We start from the raw sequence: 21,120 nt of genomic DNA, 5'->3' as shown, positions 1-21,120 counted from the left end.
TAAATGTTTCTTAATTAAAAGCAATGTGATTAATAAACATCTTAAAGAATATTCATATAGACATAAACTTATAAATTCTATCAAAAGTATGTTAGTATATTTAATAATGCAGTATTTATTTTAAGCCTGAGCATAAATAGTTCATGTATTTTATAATGACCATAAATTACCAATAACAATCTAAAATTGCTTAGAACATTATAACATCCTGTATACTTAATGATAAGTTGATGAAATCCTCTAAGATATGCTAAACCTTTCAATCTGTATCTATGTAATGTTGCAACATTGTGGTAGTGTTTCTAGAGTACACAATCTCTGAGCTAATAAAACTGAACTTCCTATGCTTTTTAAAGTGTCTATGTGTGTTTAAGTATTTAATATTTACATTGTTTAACTACATGTTTAAAAGAGAAAGAGATAGAACATTTTTGTGTAGTGTAACTAGTACATTAATGATTTCATACAGTATTGTCAGCATAAAACTAAAATCATATATTTTTATTGTTTACACTACGACGTTACTTTACATCATATTAAAGGATTTTGAAAAAAAAACAAGCAAATGATAATGTTCCTATATACATACCTTTTGGCTATTAAGAAAAGTTCATAACTGTTAAAACTCAGAAACAAAATTTAAACAGCACATACCATTTTTACAACTTCCACGAATGTTTGTTTACACTAAGATCTTTTAGAGCTTACTTTTTTCTTTTTAGAACATATAAACATAGCGAAAATATTACATTTAAATAACTTTTAACTTTAGTAAAACAATTTCAACATAGCAGAATAACAAAACTCAGCTGCGGTAAGAAGTTTTAACTTAGCATTTGCAAATAATTGTCAATGTCATAATGAAATTGTCAGTGTCAATTATCCGAACAACGGTTTTTATTTGACACAGATTATCAGATTTTCTACTAAATTACTTCATCCCAAAAATTAAATAGTTAAACTAAGTTATCATTTTTAGAAATTGTATATATGCGTTTATTAAGATATAGCTTGACTAATTTAGTATGTTAAAGTATTATGAAGCTTAATATTAAAGAAATGTGTGCATGATGCTTTAACAATTTAAAAATGTATGTATGACAATTTATTATATTTTAAAAATTTCCTATCATGTGAGTTATACGTAAAAAATAAGGTATATTACAATTAATCAAAAAATCAATGCAGATTGGTGGTATGCGTTTGCCCTTTCATCAAATGGGAAAAGCTAAAAAAATATAATGTCAGTTGTGAAATGGTTGCTAAGGAAACCAAATACAAAACAAAGAATGAAAATATATTTTCCGAAAAATAAGGCTCTCACTTTTGGCTGTTACTAAATTATATATTTTTTAATATTATAAAATATAATAATAATAAATACACAGATATTTAAAAGAGTGATAATGGGAGGTATGAGCCGTTGGTTAGACGTTGAAGCAGCGACAGACGATATAGATATTAATTCCTTACCTTCTAATTTGACTCTCACTGATTTAGAAAACGACAATGAATATAAACTTATTATTGGTGATTTAGGAAAAGGTGAAGAGGGACCAAGATTAAAGGTATTTTTTATTTTATCATCTTTTCCAAATGATGCAAACAGTTTTTGTTTTCTGTTGTTACTTTTTTATTTTAATTGTTATCACAAGAATCACAATGCAGATATTTTTTTACAGATTATAATTTAAGCTTGGTAACTTATTTATTACAATGTGTAAAGTTATTTTATGATATGATTTTAATGCCACCAATTTAAATACTGATAAATACTAACAGAGTTGTAATTTTTATTTTTATTTTTAAGCATTTTTGTTTTAGCTTTCGGTGTAACATTCAACAAATAATTAAATATAAAATTTTCTTTAGTTTTGTTTATTTTGCATTTTATGAACTATTACAGATATTTAAAGGTGCCATGCAATTATCTGATATTGCCCTACCAGATTTACCACTAGGAGTGGAAAGTATCTACACCAGCGACTCTACACCGAGAACATTACCCCTAATTGCCGTTGCATTTTCTTCATGTATTTACATTTATAGAAACTTAAAATTATTCTACAAGTATTATCTGCCAACTATGGAGCTAAATTCCAGTGAAATGGAGATCTGGAAACAGGTTGTTAATAGTATTTTATATTTATTTACTAAAGTTTTAATTTGAAATTTGTGCTTATTCTAAAAGGCTAAATAATGTCCTATTTTTTATTCTCAAAATGCCTGTGTAAAAATAGCAGTGTTGTCAGTTTATAAGTATTGTAATTGGTGTATTTTAAAATTTTGGGCTGCCATTTATACAAATAATAATAATTCTTAGAGAAGCTAAATTATGATAGTATGTGGGTCCAAAATAATATGTTATGTGGTACCTATAAAATAAATGAAATGTACTGTTCTACTGTAATTATATTAAGGATTGAGAAATCTTCTTAGAGATATCTACATAAGTATAATATCTATACTAGTATTTGCCAGCATATTTGCCTGTGTGTTATGGAGGCCATGCATCGGCTTTAGGTAAAAAATGTAACATATATCCTTCCTTAGGGTTGCAAGCTGGCTTTATACCTAATTTCCTCAATTTTGTTTTAGTGGTTTAGCTGTGTAAGCTTAACAGAGCTAATTTCACATTCATAATATTTGTATAGATTTATGTTTTGTTTTCAAATATAAAACAATTTCTTATATTCAGCTTACAGATCCAGTAAACCATAAGGAAGAGAAAGTCTACGCACTCACAGACAGTCTGCACAACATGCCACAAAAAGTTCTTTCAGTTCAATCAAGACATTTCCTAGAACTAACCCTCGAACAGCAGCTTGAATTTTTGGATAACGCAGAATTACCAAAGAAGACCCTCTCAGAAATATCTTGTATGACTACTTTGAGAATGTGCTCTGTTGACAAGTATGCAATGAGCTGTCTGGTTCTGGGTACAGAAGATGGGGAATTGATTGTGCTCGATCCACAGACCTTTACACAAATTCATTTGGTAGGTTTTGTTATTATAACAATTTAAAGCTGTCAAAATATACGACCTTTTTTGATAACGCATTAGAGAATTACTATAGTATAGAAAGGGCAAACTAAGTTGGCCGGCCTGAATTTAGACCGTCCGAGGCATTAGCTCATGTGAAATATAGAGGCGAAAATTGCCACGCGTTGAGGGCGCCTCGTCCGTATGGTGTAGTCTGGGGTCATCGGTGGGGCGCCCCGCCTTATAACTTCTTATTTGGGGAGGTGAGATCACTAGATCACAGAGCTTGCCTGTAGGCTCTGGTTGTTCTTCAGATGGGGCTAAAAACTTCAAAAATAAACAAAGATAATCATATATTTCCGTAATTGTAATTCCGTAATCCCTTTCACTATCCGTTTTGGCATCACTAGCCTGACCAACCTCGATCACTTTTCACTTGTATTCCTAAAACTATATCTGCGGCCGGCCAAATTAATTTGCACATATTGTTAATTTTATTTAATCTGTTGTAATTTATAAAAAAAAATACATTTCTTATTATCTCTGAAAAGTGACTGACTGCAATTGTCTAAATGTAAAATATTTATACGTGTAATGCAGGCAAGGTTATGTACAGTCAAGAGAACACCGTATCAGATAGTAGCAACAGGCCTGTATAATGTTGACTACCGAATAACTGTGGCTACCAGGTGAATCTAGTAATACGCACTGTTATTTGATTTCATTGGCACCTTAGAAATTGCATTAATATTATTCACAAATATTTCGCAATGCTCTAACTCGCTCTTGTGGAACTTTTTGCGAAAACACCCAAACGTGGAATGGCGGTTGTTTATGTTGAGGATGTTTCAGTTAATAACATGGGATGAAAAGCGGGAATATGGTTGAAATGTGGTCGTTAAATTGACCTTTAATTAAGATACATCATATACCGTACTATGGAAGATATTTATTTCCTAATTTATCGAATATCTTTAATATAAGTAACTCTATAATTTAGTAAGTCTATCATTGTCGTTGACTTGACAACACATCCTGATGTGATAAATATTTTTTTCAGTTTAATGATTAATATAAAAAGTTTTTTTATTTTTTTATATCGTTACTGCACGCTTGATTTTGAATACCTCACAAAACTTGTGAACAAATTATAATAAATTTGCGTTTTAGACCACGGTATATTTATTTTTCAGAGAAAAATCTGTCTGCTTATTGAAGAGGGAGTGGAAGGAGGGTCGTCTCCTTTTCAATACGGATGACAACATCGTCGCTATGGAAGTGATGACGACTGACAATAGCGTTATGGTCATATCGACCGACGGCACTTTGGCGTGCTACAGCAGAAAGGTATAATATTGTAGCTAAATAACAACTCTGCTGCTAGCGCTTGCAATAAATCTACGAAGATACACTCCAGCATTTTCCGCGAGGAAAAACGTGGGGGGTGGGAAGCTCAACCCAAACGTTAGTCTCGACTCATACATGTGTACATGGTTTAATTCATGTCGCCGTAGATATTGGGTTATGGAAAAAGTTGCTCTAATTATTACTTTTTTATGTTTTTAAATTACCTTATGAGGTTAAAAGATAAACTTATCAAGCATAGCTTTCGTTCAAAAAAAAAAGACAGACTTAATTTAAAATTACAACGATACTATTTAATTAATCAAAGTCAAAGTCAAAAATCTTTATTCAATATAGAAGTGTTTGCACTTGCTTATTGATTGTCAAAAATCTACCACCGGTTCGGAATTTAGCACCTCGGACCTGAGAAGAACCGGCGAAAGAAACTCAGCGGGATATATTTTTTTTCATTTTTTTTAACCATTTTCCATGTAGGTACAATGATAAGTATATATTAGTTGTTTAAAACAGCCTGGAGGCGATCATTTCATTCCCAAGGTGTGCAGTCAACTAAAAAGTCATTAGTGTTGTAATATCCTTTAGCACACAAACGCTCTTTAACGACTCTTTTGAATTTTATAATTGAATAATTTTGAACGTTTTCTGGGATCCTGTTGTAAAAACGTATACATTGCCCCAAAAAAGAGTTACTAACCCTGTGTAATCGGGTACTTGGAGTAACAAGTTTATTCTTGTTCCTAGTGTTAATAGAATGTACGTCACAATTTCTGGGAAAATCATTTATGTTTTTGCGTACATACATAACATTATCAAAAACAAATTGAGAAGCGACAGTCATTATTTTAATTTCTTTAAATTTACCTCTTAACGAATCTTTTGGGACCAGGTTATAAATTGCACGAATAGCCCTCTTCTGCAGTACAAAAATAGTATTAATGTCAGCTGCATTACCCCAGAGTAGGATGCCATACGACATTATACTATGGAAATAACTGAAGTACACAAGGCGTGCCGTATCCACATCAGTCAAAAGTCTAATTTTTTTTACCGCATAGGCTGCAGAGCTAAGTCTATTCGCCAATTTATTTATATGGGGGCCCCATTGGAGCTTAGAGTCTATTGTCATACCAAGGAACTCTGTTGATTCTAAAACATCTAATGCTTCCCCGTTTAAACGTACACTCGTTTTGACACATCTTACATTGGGAGTAGTGAATTTAATACATTTAGTCTTTTTACTATTTAACATTAAATTATTAACACTAAACCAATTTACTATTTCAGAGAGAGTATTGTTCACATCGTCATATATTGAAAGACGTCTTTTTATTTTAAAAATTAAAGAAGTATCATCAGCAAACAATACTATCTCGAGTTTATCACCTAGGAGATGTGGCAGGTCATTTATATAAACAAGGAAGAGAAATGGTCCAAGAATTGATCCTTGAGGGACCCCCACAGTAACTGGAGACCCGGGAGATCTCTTTCCATTTACATCAACCCTCTGAATGCGATTGCTCAGATACGAAATCAGAAGACTGAGTGCAGTGTCCCTAATTCCATAATGACGTAGCTTCCTGACCAAAGTTTCATGTTGCACACAATCAAAGGCCTTAGATAAATCACAAAATATCCCTAAGGCATCCTGTGACTCCTCCCAGGCCCTGTAAATATTTTTAACGAGCTCAACACCAGCGTCAGTTGTCGAGCGACCCCTTGTAAATCCAAATTGTTTCTTGTGTAGCAACTTGTTATTGTTAAAATGTACTAGCATTTGATTTAGTAACAACTTTTCAAAGATCAAAATAATAAAGCTCCAGAAAGTTTATAGTCGAACTTATTGTTCCACGACATTGCGCATGCAAAATAATTGTATGAGGAATATGTAATAGAGCATATTTCCAGTTGTTTACGAATCTCTTCTGTCATCTAACTTAGTGTGCGTGTGCCTACATAGATGAGCGTAGCAATACAACTCACACTAGCAATATACATTGCACAGTTATACTGTAGCGATTGGGGAAGTGTGGTGAGTCGTCGTGGATTGAAATAGGATTTCATTAACATCAAGTCGACCTGTCTAATTCTATCCCTAACCCGTTCGCCGCCATCATATGAGTGTTCATATGGTGGGACCTACCCAAGAGCCTGATGATGGATGTGCATAACGGAATTTAGTCAGCTCTAACAACACATATGGTTTGAGAGGGGGGGAAGGTCTCTGCTCTGCTCTGCTCCTCCAAAACTACAGGCCTATTTGTTTTCATTTTATATGATTTCGCGTTAATTTTTTTCTAGGGTAAAAAAGTATGGTCCATATCGCTAGAGCATCGTCCCGTAGCAATGACTCTTTTGCCGATCATGCATTTGGGAGTGACGCTGACGGCCGTGGCCTTGAGCTCCGGACACGTTCATCTGTACGAGGGGAAGGCTCGCAGGGATACTATATATATAAGAGGTAAAAGTAATTTGTAATTTACTTTCCTCTTTATATTTATTCGAAAACACTTATATAATTATAGTTATATCAACAAATAAAGTAAGTAAAAGACTTTTGTGTTACATCCAGAGAATGATCTCCTAACTTAACCTCAATATATTTATCAGATGTCGTCTCGGTGATGAAGTTCGGACAGCTCGGTCAGGAGGAGCACGTGTTTACCATCGTAACCGCTAGTAAGTCACATTATTATTTATGAAACATAATCGTATCTCACGTATTTAATCATTTGTAAAATAAGCATTAAGGTCTGGTAAATGCGAAATTCTGTCCACCAGTATTTTAATTTTATGTTGAATGAATAAAAAGAAAACATTTTTATACACGAGCCTTTCTTTAATGTTCTAAAAAGTTAAAAATAAAATTTACGTACGTGATTTGATATCAATATAATCTATACCATATATAATTCAAGAATAATGTCGCTTTCTAACAGTGAAAACATTTTTAGATTAAATCATTAGTTCCTAGATACACTCTACACACAAACCAACAAATTTTACCTCTTTATTAGTATTAGTATAAAATAACAATGTATTTTATTACATATACAAATCCCCTCCTCCCTCCCTTCTTACTTTTTTTCTTTTGAATTATGGTTCACTAGTTGAAAAGTAGCAATTCTCTATGGGAATATTTTAATGAATCTGATTAGATAGTGTCTTTATTATTATTTGATATTACCAGATGTGGCCCTTTAAAAAAGTAAACTTTGTCCTTGATAACATTTCAGTATAGTTATTGTAATAATAACACATCTTATGGTTGAAGCTAGATACTACCAAATTCGTGTTACATCTTATAAGTAGGTACTAGTAGCTTCCCAAAATATGTAATGCTTTTTGAACTTAATGTTTTTTTTAAAACATTCAGATGGAAACTTAATGTTGAAAATCCTGAAGCGAACGGCGGACTTCAACGGTCACGCAGCGGGTATCGAACCGACCATCAGTGCGACTGTCGGTCAGAAGCCATGGCTCATACCCAAGAAGTCGAAGCTGTTTCTAGAACAGTCTATGAGGGAGCGAGAGAATGCTATACGTAAGCAAAACCTTTGTTCTCTTTGGTCAGAAGAATTTGAATTACTATAATTCATTATATCCTAACTATGATATTTGATATTGCTGTATTTCGGATCAAAGGGTGGGGAGTGAGGTCGTATTATTTATGACATATGGGCACGGAAGAATTGACAAATCTCTTATTTCAAATCTTGTTGGTGGTGTCTCATTAACGGCTTAAGGAATGGTTAATAACTACTGATTACTTACAGTGGCCCTTTGCCTCTTCAATCAAAAAAAAACCCCGAGATTTGATTTCATGACCACTAACTTAAATAATTTTAGTGTTTTGTATTCGACACTAAAACATATAACACTATATATATATATAAGGCAATTATATATATAAATATAATTGCCTCCAGTGATGTCAGGAAACGTTGGAAATGGAATTGCAATTCAACGCTTAACGCTGTTAACATTCTTGCCATAGTATTCCAGACCGTCATCATTTGTAAAGTAGCTATTTTTAATATTGAGTTTTTTACACTATAAATTAAGAAATGTAAATGTATAATATATTTTAAATATATTGTAATGTTTAAATTCTGTATTTGCAGCGATGCATATCAACTTCCAACATGAGTTGAACAGACTGAGGCTGTTGTCAGCAAAGACTCTTCTAGAAGCTCACACCAAGTCAGAGAACTCTATTGGAGCCGGTAATATGGAGCCGATACGATTGTCGGCCGAGGTATGGCATTAATGTACAATGTAATATCGATAGCGAATACTAATAATTCTAAGTTTTTTTTAGGATTATAGTTGGTTAGTAGATAGGATAGGAATGGATAGAGTAAGGAATGAGTACATTAGAGGAAGTTTGAAAGTGGCACCGGTAACCGAAAGGCTATGTGGAAACCGGCTGTCTTGGCATGGGCATGTTATGCGGAGGAATGAGGACTATCTTGTGAGAAAGGTTTTGAGGATGGATGTGGATGGATATAGAGGTAGGGGACGACCCAAGAAACGATGGATAGATTGTGTGAAAGACGATATGGTTAGAAAGAATGTTACTTGTGAGATGACGTCTGACAGACAAGTATGGAAGAAGAAGACATGCTGCGCCGACCCCAAGTAAAATTGGGATAAGGGCAGGAGGATGATGATGATGATGAGTTAGTAGATAGTTTCCTTTCGTCCAAGAAAGGTCTCAGTTTGCAGTTGGGAGCTGTAGAATTATTGACACCAATAACTTTCTGAGAATCAGATTTTGTAGCTTTTTTTTAATTTGTAAATATATAAATAAATAATAATACAAGATTTAACAATTAATTTGCCAATTTAATGGGTCGAATATTTCATGGTTGTTTCATGACTAGGTAAAGATGTCACTTTAGACGATGATGGTCTCAGATCTACAAAATACTTTATTAGAAGTGAGGAAAGGTGAATTTGAAAGAAAACGTCGTAAGGAAATTCATATATTGTGAGCATAAGTCAGAATCAAAATATTTTTATTCAAATAGTTTTTTATAAGTAGTTTTGAGCATTACCGCCGATTTGCAATACGGATTCAATAGCGAAACGCCATCGAGAAAATCAGTAGTTACACTTATTAAAATAAAAATTTGTTCAAATTACTTAGAACTAGTTTATTTCTACTCGATCCAGATATTATTCAAGCTATGCAATTATATAAAATATATATTAAATTATGATATAGATTTTAGAGTAAGGATTTACTAATGAGATTATTATTAATAGCAAATTGATGTTAGTTCCTATCTTTGCCAAACAGTTAATTATTGGTCTAGCATTTTACCTGGCTGCGACTGGGGCATTGCGCGAGGTCGACTGTGTAAGCACCTTCCACTAATTATATATATTAACGCAGCGATACTTAGTACAGTTGTGTTACGGGTTGAAGGGTGAGTTAACCCTCACACGCCCACGGCCCCAGGCACCTGATAATCCATACGTTGGGGCGACGGCGTCCCGATTTTTTCCATCACAAAACGTTAAACGTTTTGGTAGACGAGTTCTTGATTTGTGACTGCGTTTAAAGAATCTAAGAGAGTAAGCAACATTTTTTTTGAAATTTGACTTTGGTTTCATACTATGATTATAAATAGTTCCAAATTGAAATACGCCGAACGGACAGTCAGTTCCTAAAAATATTGACTAGGAAACGTTAATATATTCAATTACCTGATAACAGTATCGGAATGGAAAATTACTTTGGGGTAATCCAGGCGAAATTGTTATCGAAGCGCCGATAGCTGATTAGTAATATAAATAATTGATATTTATAGAATTATTTAAAGCTTCTAAATTATGTTGCCGTAGACTCTGAAGACTAGTATTCAAACTGAAACCGGGTCTTTATAAAGCTATTGGATGTTTTTGTCGAAATATTTTTATTAAGTAGGTAAGAATCTAGAAGTTGACAGTGTTTACACTTTTCTGATTTGGAAAGCATACAAAGCCGTTGCTCCTGGACTTATTTCCAGTCATCTCTGATCTCTCACCTGATTGTGAGAGGGAGATAAATATATTGTTCGCACGCAAACCTATGTCGCTCTGAATTCTTGCAATAAGGATACGTTAACGTTTACTTGGTAGGGCTTTGGGTTAGAGCCGTCTGGTTTGGTACCAACAACTCAACATATGTTCTACCACCAAGCAGCAATACTTTGTATGGTTGGTTTACTTTTAAATAAAGATAAAAAATCTTATCTCTTAATGTTGGTGGCGCATTGGTCATATAAGGAATTGTTCATATTGATTTCATACAGCAACGTTGTCTTCGGGCTGTGGTGACATGAGCTTGCATATAGTATAAAAAAATTACATTCTATAGGAGTATGCAACATTGCATGCACGTTAATGATCTCTGTGTTGTTCTATTTTTGTGCAAATATAAAGAAATCTTAGCGAGTTCGTTCAAACCAGCTCAAATATCCTGTAATGATACAGCATCACTTTCCGGCAATGTTTGTGATATCTCTCAAGGTGAAGAAACTTGATTAATCATATAATCATTTGTCATCTCAACAGTCTATCGATTTCAACAAACTCTTTTTGCCATTTGTGATAAGACAACTTTTACCGTTTTCTCTTATTTGAAAATGCTTCAAATATCTAAATGATGTTTTTTTTTCGTTATGCGTTAATCACATGAAGATTACTGAAAGCATCGGTATAACACTGTGACCTATAGACGTGAAATCATCCGTAGATAGCTCTGTCCCTTTTTTTACCCAGCCAAATATTTTATAAAAAATATATATTTAAAATATGTCATTGTTGAATAGTATGTAATAGTTTTTTTTATATGGTAACTACGTTTAATTTTGTATTCATAACCTACGGCAATACTTGTGTTATATTATTAAGACTAAACTGATGATAAGGGTATATCAGTGAAGCCCCGATAAAAAGTGTTGAAATGCGATAGCATAATATATGTTATATAAACATCTTACATAGTAAGTACATCCTATCCAGAGAGATTAATGCCTCAATACGAGAAGACTGTTAGGTATGGATGTGGATGATTTTGAGCTAGTACGAAGTTTACTTGGTGGTACGATTTTGCGCACGCCCTCTGGGTATGTGCCTCCTCATCGGATATTCCGCCGCGAAACGGCAATACTTAGTATTTTTGCGTTCCCGTTTGATGAGCGAGTTGGCCAGCTTAACAAAATGCACTACAGACGTAACATTATAGCTTCCAAGGTTGGTGGCGCATTGGTGATGTAAGGAATCAGTAACATTTCTCACAGCGATAATCTCTATGGGTGGCCCAGTTGCATCCACCTTCCCATACCATAAAAAAAGACGAATCATTAGGTTGTATTTTTTGTTTGTTTCTTTTTCCAAAGATATATTTTGCGTTCTTTTTTTTTTTCTTCATAATATTTTGTTATGACGTTCATACTTATTGGTATTAAATGTCATGCTGCACTATATAATAGTTATCTTTATATTTAATGCACATTTGCGTTTTTCGTCTTTGGAAGCGGATATTTTTTAATAAACTCACACGTCAATTAGTCACGTCGTCAATTTTATTTACATATTTTTATTATCGTTTGATTACGTCAGTCACCATATTTAGATTTCTTGCCTTTATTAGAGCTGTCTTTATAAACGTAATGTCATAATATAAGGTAAATAATAATTTAATAGGTCTCACATAATGTACATTGTAACTTACCGTGTAAATGGTTAATAAAATAATTGGGTCTCGAATAAGAATCCTTAGCTCTCTAGTTTGTTTTTTTTTTTTTTATGACAGTGTTTATTTTTTTTATGAATGTGTTCGAACGTGTTGACAATAAAATTTTTTATCATAGTCGCCGTCGTCTACAAAATAATAAGTTCTTGGCGCTGAGGCACCTTTGAATAACCTAATAAATGGCTTTGCTACTTTTAAACTATAACTTATCAAACTTATGTTAAAACCAAATTATTAAAAAAAAAAACATTTTTATATTTTTCGCAATTATTCAATATAAATGACTCTACTATTATAATATCTATACTCGTAGATTTCAAATGATATAAAGCATAGTTTTAGCAGTCGATGATTTGCATAGAGATTACTTTGATGTAAGTGTAAATAAATATATTATGTTAATATTGTTTTATTGTTGTTATTTAATCAATATCATACTTGAAATAAAACTAGTTTTTAACGGATTTAATCGCGTATATTAATTATTTTAACATCCCGACGTTTCGAGCACTTTGCAGTGTTCGTGGTCACGGGCAGACCACTTTGCAGTGTTCGTGGTCACGGGCAGAGTAATAATCGCGAAAATCTAAGACAACAATATCATACTTTTTGGATAAAATCAGTTTAAGGACTATTCGAGTCTAAATTAGCCGAAATGATATGTCTACGATTATAGGAACCGTAGTCTACCCGTAATAGTTGTTAATGTCTCACTGCTGGGCAAAGTCCTCTTCTCCATTTTGAGGAGGTGTGGAGCTTACTCCAACACACAGCTCCTGTGGTTTCCTTCATGGCCGAGCTTGAGATTAATTATAAACACAAATTAAGCATATACATTCAACCCCAATTTAAATTCAGAATCATCGGATAAGATTCAAATCTTGAAACCACTGAGCCATAACAGCTTTGAAAGAGTAATTAACGAGTTTGTTATCGGTTCTCGAAAAAAAAATCTACATTGCGAACGTGTAAATTTCAGTTTAATCGATTTGATAAAATAATAGACTGTTTGAATAGAAGAATATTTTAAAGTCGTGTTTATTATACATCAAGTTACTTTCCTCAGGTCGAGGGACTGGGGCCAGTTTTCCGCGTGACACTGATAGTGGAGAACACGTCGACCGATAAAGCTGTATTAGGCCTCTCCATATTGTTTCTTGTTCATTCCACAGCTTATAAGGTCTATAACCCTTATGTCAAGGTATTTTACACTGTTTTTCTTATTTATATATTTCTTTTTATTGTGGAAAAATAGGCAACATTAAAAAAACACAAATCGTTTACTTATTGTCTTGATTATTTTTTATAAAAAAAAATATTCAATAAAAACAAAACATGAATCCATTAATATTAATTCTTTAATGTATTTTTGGGAGTTTTGTTTCGTCCGTTCTTAATACAACAACAAGTTCAACAAAATAAATAAAATGATGTAATATTTATGAATTCTACGTCAGGTTATCTACGGTACAGTTACTTTGTCCCATACAAAGTATATCAGCTATTCATCCTAGTTATGTTGCATTAACTATATCTTCCATCTCTTTCTGATCTCATGTATTTATCACAATAACCTTTAAAATTTCCAGGTTCCACTAATATCACCGGGCAACCAACTCAAGTTCCCCGCAAAAGTCGAGGAGATATTCGGCGAGAATTTAAACCCTGATATTTTTTTCCGAAACGTCACAGGACAAGCGGGCGAAGGATCGCTCATAAAGGTTCTTCTCTTGAAAGACGGGAAGTCGAATCCCGTGCTAGCAGCGACCGTTACGATGCCCCCCACAGATCCCATGATGATACCATATGACAAAATACAAGCTTCAAGCGATTTTAAACAAGACGCCGATAATGTAACGTAATATGTCATTACGACACGTTAAGGACATTGTGTTTGTGATTGGCTTCGATAAAGATGTAATTACATCGCTGCATTAGCAAGATAAAACACTGATTAACGTATATTAATATAATTCCCAATTGAAATGTGTTGTTTTAATTATTTCATTTTCAGTGAACTTGGGGTTTTGGTCTTGAACTTGCCATTTAAAACTTCAAGCCAGGTTGAAGTGTATTGAAAAAGATCATAACATCAACTTACATTTTCTATAATTATTATGATATATCTTGTATATTCATCATCATCAGCGACATAAAGCAGTAGCGCGTTATTTGAATGGACGCCATGTCACATTTTCCGAGGACATTGTAAATATTGCTTATTACCAATGTGAGATGTCAGAGGGATGTCAATATATATATGTCTATAAGAATCGTTTCCCGATCTATTCTTTTGTTGGTTATTGACGACTTTATTGTTATCAATAATAAATGAAAATTATACTAGATAACATATATTTGAAACAAATTCATATTCAGATGTTTTTCTAACATTTTCAGAAATAATTATGATCAAACTGCGATCGCAGTGCTAAACAAAAATACAAAAATACAAGGTACATTGTACCTAAGTTTAGCACTTCTAACAATACTTTGCTATTTTAATTTTATTGGATGATGCTCATAGCATCAATTTGATGTTAATATGATAGCTTTGAATATCGAAATCAGCTCTCATTATAAAGCAGCTATTATCATTGAACGATATAGGTACCTAATTTTTTTAATCCGACAATCAGATTCACCTTATTACTTACGAAAGGTTAATAAGTGACTTACAATTGTAATCATAAAATATGTAAAGGCAATAAGGATTTGATACATGATTAAAAAACGTGTTTCTTGCATTCTGTATTGTCTCATTGCCTTTTATATTTGACAGCATGTTGGAGAACTCTGTTATAATAATTAGTATAGAATAAATTAGTTGTGGCCCGCGAGTTGCTTGCGTTTTAGCAGAGCCGGATCTATCATATGGATTTTTGGGCTTCAGCCCAGGGCCCCGTGGATGCAAGGGGGCCCTAGATAAGTCAAGTCAAAGTCAAAAATAGATGATAATGCGAAAGAATTCATAACTTTATTAAATTAAACAGATCGTATACTTTGCAGCTCTGCGAGTCCTGCAATTAATCAAACCCATTCAATCAATTTAATTAAAATCTACGTTGAGATGATGTCTTAGGTTGGCCCCTAAGTAGTGTTAAGTCCAGGGCCCCCTAAACTTACGGTCCGGTCCTGCGCCTTAGGAATCAATTGCCAGGTGTTAGGGATAAAAAGTAGCCTATGTCCTTCTTTGGGTTTCATGCTTGCTTTATACGAATTTAATTAAATTCGGTTCTTTGGTCAGACATAAATACTTCCTTTCTCATTTATAAAGCAAGGCCTAAAAGTAATAATAATACAGTCACGAGTTTATTCATTTTAGTCATTTAGGTTAATGCCGAATACTGAATTTGGTTATAACCTTGGAAGCCAATTATTTTTAATGGAAGGCTTATTACCAAACAGTTACGGAACATTCGAACCATCTATATCACCAATAAATAAGCATACATTGAACATTATAGATATTTTTTGTTTTAAAATATATAATAGAAAAAGGTCTTTCATAACTGAATTTCTTCGTATCACATTTGTAAGGTTTCGTCGCTGAATCAGTCGTCAGCCCAATCGTTTGAAACTGTCAGTGTGTAAGCTACCTAAACTGCCGAGCATAAATACTAACCAATAAATTAACTATTTTTTTTATAATAGGGTTTATAACGGTTACGTTCTAAACCGATAAGAGGCAATAAACTATTTGATAAAAAGAGTAAATATGTTACACTCGTGGATTATAAAGCTGCGAGTAAATGTTTGATAGTCGGTATTACGCAGAGAGATCAGTTGAAATAATCGTACTACCTACATGTTTTTTTAAGATAAACTTTATTTATTGATAGTAAATCAGTCCAAAGATATATTTAGATATTAAATTAATTTTCCAGCACTCTGAAATTATGACATGATAATAGGTTTTATGATGTTTTAATTAGATGGTAGAATGTGCAGAATTACAGTCACGGTCACAGTGATTGGTATTTACCGACTGCAATCAGAATGTTATTTTGTTGATTTTTCTTCAGAGATTTATTTTGATATATTATTTGCATTTTATTTAACTTATCATAAAATAATTAAAGTGAACGTACTGGTTGACGAACACGTTTTTATGTTATTTTTTATTTTCGGTCTTGTTGAATTATAACTTTTGCCAAGACGTATATTCCTGCGAAAATATTAAAAATAGGCACTTATTTATGCAGCTACTAATTGTAATCGATTTCAGAACGTTATTCGTATGGCTTTAAAATTAATACAAGATGTTTTGCCGCGAAAATTAGAAATATAAACAACTGTAACCGATTTAATGTAAATAGGAGATTGTTTATCAATTTTTTTTTTACCTCAGCATTATAAGTTTTATAAAATAAACAAATAATACAAAATATTCAATGAACTGGTGTATTTATTATATTTAAATGTGTTTTTTCCTATTTATATATCTATACTTACATTTCGTTGAAGTCGTCTTATCCCATAAAGTTAATATGTATGTTATATCAATAAAATATTTTTAATAGCGACACTTTATTTAATGTGTAATATAAATCTACAATTTTTTCTAATCACTTTAATATAATTGTATACAAAATGTTGGCAACATATTTAGCTTGAACATGTTTTTCTTATGTCTGTATTTAACTATTTACACATAGGCTGGTGTTGAAGAACTAAAACTGAATTGACAAAAATTAAAACTGTGGGAATTACTTTAAATTAATACATTTTTCAATTTTTGGGTCTCGAGCATATCATTGTACTTAAAATTACACCGGTAGCTAAACAAGTACCTAGGGATCATTATATCATTAATATGGTATCATATTTCAAATTCATCCATATTCTGTTAAAAAATGCTAAAAAAGATCACGTGATTAATGGACGACCCCTACATGATATTCTACCAAATATGATATAAGCCAAAAAAATGGCCTTGTCGTTTTTTTTAACCGCAAAGTATATAAAAACCAACTTAACTAAATAATATAACGTATGACTATTGTCTATTTTTTGTCGATTTTCGAACACTGAATATATATTTTTTAAGATAAGCGGCAAAAAATGCAATATGGGTACAAGTTAAATAAAACAAGGCTGTTGGAATAGCGAGTCAATACTATTTGTATGTCACGTCGTTTACTTCACCGTGTAGACAAAGAGATTCCATTTTTATGCTACGGGTGTGAGTTAAAATATTTTTTTTTAATAATATATTTATATACATATACGAAGATTATTTGTTTGGCGATTTTTTTTGTATATCACCGATTATTTGATATCGGTTATATCGATTTGCGTGATTAAAACTTTTTCCTACTGAGGTACCTTCAGGTGGTCCAATACATTTTGCTTTGTCGTATAGTATATTGTATGTACTATCTTGCAAAGAATCGGGAGAGACCTTGTTTGTTGAGATTGTCATCCATGTATGTTTTCCTAGTTTATTGTTGTGAAAAACACAATTGGTTTTTCTTTATTTATTTTTATAGTAAATTTATGAAATTTATTAAGTATGATTAATATTTTTGTAAAGATTAATAACTTTGACTTTTAGACAAAAATGTAAATGTAAATATTCTATAAAAAATAATTTGTAGATTTTATATTATATAGTTTTCACATTTGAGTATAACATAATCCAATGCTCTTATTTTTTTTGTTTTTGTATTAATTTTTACTAAATTTTAAAGATATTTTTTGTGTTTAAATACATGTTGATTTCATATATGATGAAAACATATTCTCTTAATTTGCAATATTTGCAGTATTAGGTTTAGGATTGGGCGATCGGGGAGAAGGGTGTGCTAGTGAGTGCCTCGTTTTTACTTTAGCACAGAATGCTTCATTTTCATTATTTCTGAACGTGTTCTGCGACTGTGTTGTAAAACCTCTCGCTCAGTAATTTTTATTTGCCGTATAATCTTATAATTACATTCAGACGTAAGTTCTTATTATAAATTGCCGTGAATCATGAGCTATAAAAATAAGGTTTTCGTGTGTGATAATGCGATAACAATTATACAACATAATATGTTAGTTATTCATTATAAGTTTAAGAATCATAGATTTATAATAATATGCGAATTGCCTATGACATGAGTTCCGATTCCTTTTTCCCAGAAAATTGGAATCGTAATTCAAAGGGGAAAATATGGCTTAAAAAAAAGTTTGTATTTTTATATACTAATAAAACATTCAATAATATAATTCTTATGTCGCAAGTTTATACTCATTAAATTATAACTCTATTATTTATGATTTCACGGCAATAATAACTTTACAAGTTACAATTGCATGGAATTTTAAACGAAATGGGCGTGTTTAATAATTTAACCAGTATTATTTACAATGTTACTGTATGCGTCCAGTGAAAGTACAATTCAAATTAAAATTATTGGTCGGTTAATATTTCGATTAATAAAATTAGCAAATTTGTAATACTATTTATAAAAATATATCATGATTTTTATAATAGCCCCATAATATGTATATCAGTCAGTATCACTTGTGTGTATGTTCTTGTGTGTTCATGTTGAACACACAAGAATATACTAAGAAGGAGGAAATTTTACTCTCAAAATTTTGCTCTCAATAGGCCTTTTACTAGAAGTAAAAAGCGTATTGAGAGCATGTAAAAGTGTGAGATTCGCCCCATGGAGTTAAAGTTCATACGATTTTCGTCTAACAAATCCTCATTTTTCCAAACTTTTGATTTTTTCATCAACTCGAAATATTATATACACACAGAACATAGAAAAGTAGATAAAAAATAATATATATTTTATAACAATCAAACTTTTATCGAAGTTCTTTACTAAAAATTATAATAACAAACCTAATCATAAACTCATAATAGAGAGATAGTAATGATTACAAAATAGGTTTGTACAATTAAATTCCAATTAAATGGGTAAAGTGCTCCGACTAAAATAATCTGTATTAAAATTAAATGAACGTAATCCAACAATATATTAGAATTATGTTGTCACATTTTTATTAGTAATAAATAGCCATCGAATTTCGAGCAAAGGGCCGACATTAGTTTTAATAAATCGTCCAAATCGCTTCGTCAATAATATTCGTAATAGATTAGACATGTGTAATTAAGATATCAAATAGGGACTGTTTAAGGTATCTTATAAGATTCTTATCAAACAGTAATCATACCGTGGACCATTGGATTTAATTATCTGAATATATAGCTATAATTATTTCATTTATTACACTTTCAAATTAAATGAAATAAAATTAAAAAAAATTAACTACCTAAGTACAAATAGCCACTACACTTTGTAAAGCAGTGCAAAATTTCTTCGTTGAATTGTATCTTTGGTTACCTGGACGATCAATGAAACACCCATCCTATCACATGAATTCTCCCGTCTCTCGACTATCGTTTTATCATAGTTTTTTTGATATGACACCAGGTCTCAGATCCCAGAGAGCCAGTGTCAGTCCGTCAGATATCTTACTATCATCACGAATAATTCATTCGGACTCAATACATCGTACATGAACGCCGACGGTGAATCCCTGTTATGATGTCAATAGTGGTATAATTTTGTTTTTTGGACATTATATAAATATATTTTGTACAGCATTTATTTACTTTTAGAATATAAAAAATCATTTTATTATATAGTTTTAATTATTTTTATGCTAAATACTAAATATTTATATATTTATAAAAGATACCTAATTTTCTGACCCTATCTTCTTCTATTTTCTTAGTTTCTACAACATTACTTTTTGTATTTGGCTGTTTTATTGTCGATACTATTAGCTACTCCGTTATTAAAACTATGTACGTTCCTCGGTAGGGTATTCTGGCAGAGCTCGCCTCACTATTAGATCTACTGTGAAACATTTATTTTCTGAACTCCAGTTTCATTACAGTTACAAGAGAATCTCAGGTTCTCGGCCAGATCGCACTCTACCGAGCTATAGATGCTTTGTCTGAAGTCGTTTATACATCTAAAAGTACCATCAAAAGTGTCTTTTTACCGTCTGAAGACCCATTTTATCGTCGCTTTCCTGGAAGTAAATTTGAAAAATGTTTTTTATTTCTCTAATGTACGAGTAGGTAGGTACCTGTGAGTGTCTTATAAAGCGGGCGTGGGTTAGGTGTGTCTAAAAATTTCCAGCAGATAACACAACACAGTAAGCACTTAAGATGACCTACTTCGTAGTGATATATATAAAATTACATTTGAAAATTTATGGTAACTATAAAAGAGGCGGCATAAAAATGTCAAGTACTAATTTATAATTTCGTTTATATTTATGAATCGAATAAACAATTTAACTTAATAGTAATATTCAAACAAGTAACTACTTTTACCTATACTATTATTTTATTGTATTACAAAATTATTGTATTTAAATACTCATATCGTAATGATTACCGAATACGTTATCGCAGTGATTAAAGACAGAGAAAGTGTTATCATTCTCTCGTTCATACGATTAAATAATTAACGATATTCCTTTAATATTATAATTGATAAGGATTCTTTTTTATATTACAATAATATATATCAACGAACTATACGCGCCACGCACCCTCCAAGGGAGTTCAGAGCGGTGGCGAAGAGGGGAATGACCGCATAAGAGAGCGTGATGCCGTCTGCCGTCCCGGCACACGAGTCGGAGACACCCACAAGCCACGAAAATAGATGTTTCACATCAAAGTATATAATACAATTAATTAATTCCTTTGACAATTCTATTCACCGTTTCGAGGATTATCTGCCTTCGTACATTTTGATGTTTAATTTTTATTGTGTTATTTTAAATTACGTATGGTCTCCACCGATAGATATTGCTACACTTTATAGTTCTCCTATTAACTATATTTTTATTGCTGATACGCTAGCAACCTTGCGAACTGAGATGTTATGATCTTTGTGCCTGTAGTCACTGGTATAACGACAATGGTGCCTATCCAGACGTGTTTCCACAAAGCTCTAACACCAATTATGTAAATGTGGTGCACCATTACTGTAACTGTTTCGTCGTGGTGTGC

The 21,120-nt window shown here is 32.2% G+C and overlaps 1 protein-coding gene across 1 annotated transcript; it reads left to right on the top strand.

Annotated features, from left to right (window-relative positions):
* Positions 1–1,406: 1,406 nt before the first annotated feature.
* LOC125064798 (Bardet-Biedl syndrome 1 protein homolog) lies at positions 1,407–14,068 on the top strand. The gene is made up of 11 exons (XM_047672030.1): positions 1,407–1,568; positions 1,907–2,125; positions 2,699–2,998; positions 3,584–3,672; positions 4,177–4,330; positions 6,647–6,806; positions 6,956–7,024; positions 7,722–7,889; positions 8,470–8,603; positions 13,159–13,293; positions 13,682–14,068. Exons 1-11 carry the CDS (start codon positions 1,407–1,409, stop codon positions 13,952–13,954), a joined length of 1,863 nt encoding a protein of 620 aa, XP_047527986.1. The 3' UTR covers positions 13,955–14,068.
* The last annotated feature ends 7,052 nt before the right edge of the window (positions 14,069–21,120 follow it).

The sequence above is a fragment of the Vanessa atalanta genome, chromosome 6, assembly GCF_905147765.1.
Source record: "Vanessa atalanta chromosome 6, ilVanAtal1.2, whole genome shotgun sequence".
NCBI classification, from domain to species: domain Eukaryota; kingdom Metazoa; phylum Arthropoda; class Insecta; order Lepidoptera; family Nymphalidae; genus Vanessa; species Vanessa atalanta.
This window is presented reverse-complemented; position numbering and strand designations above follow the sequence as displayed.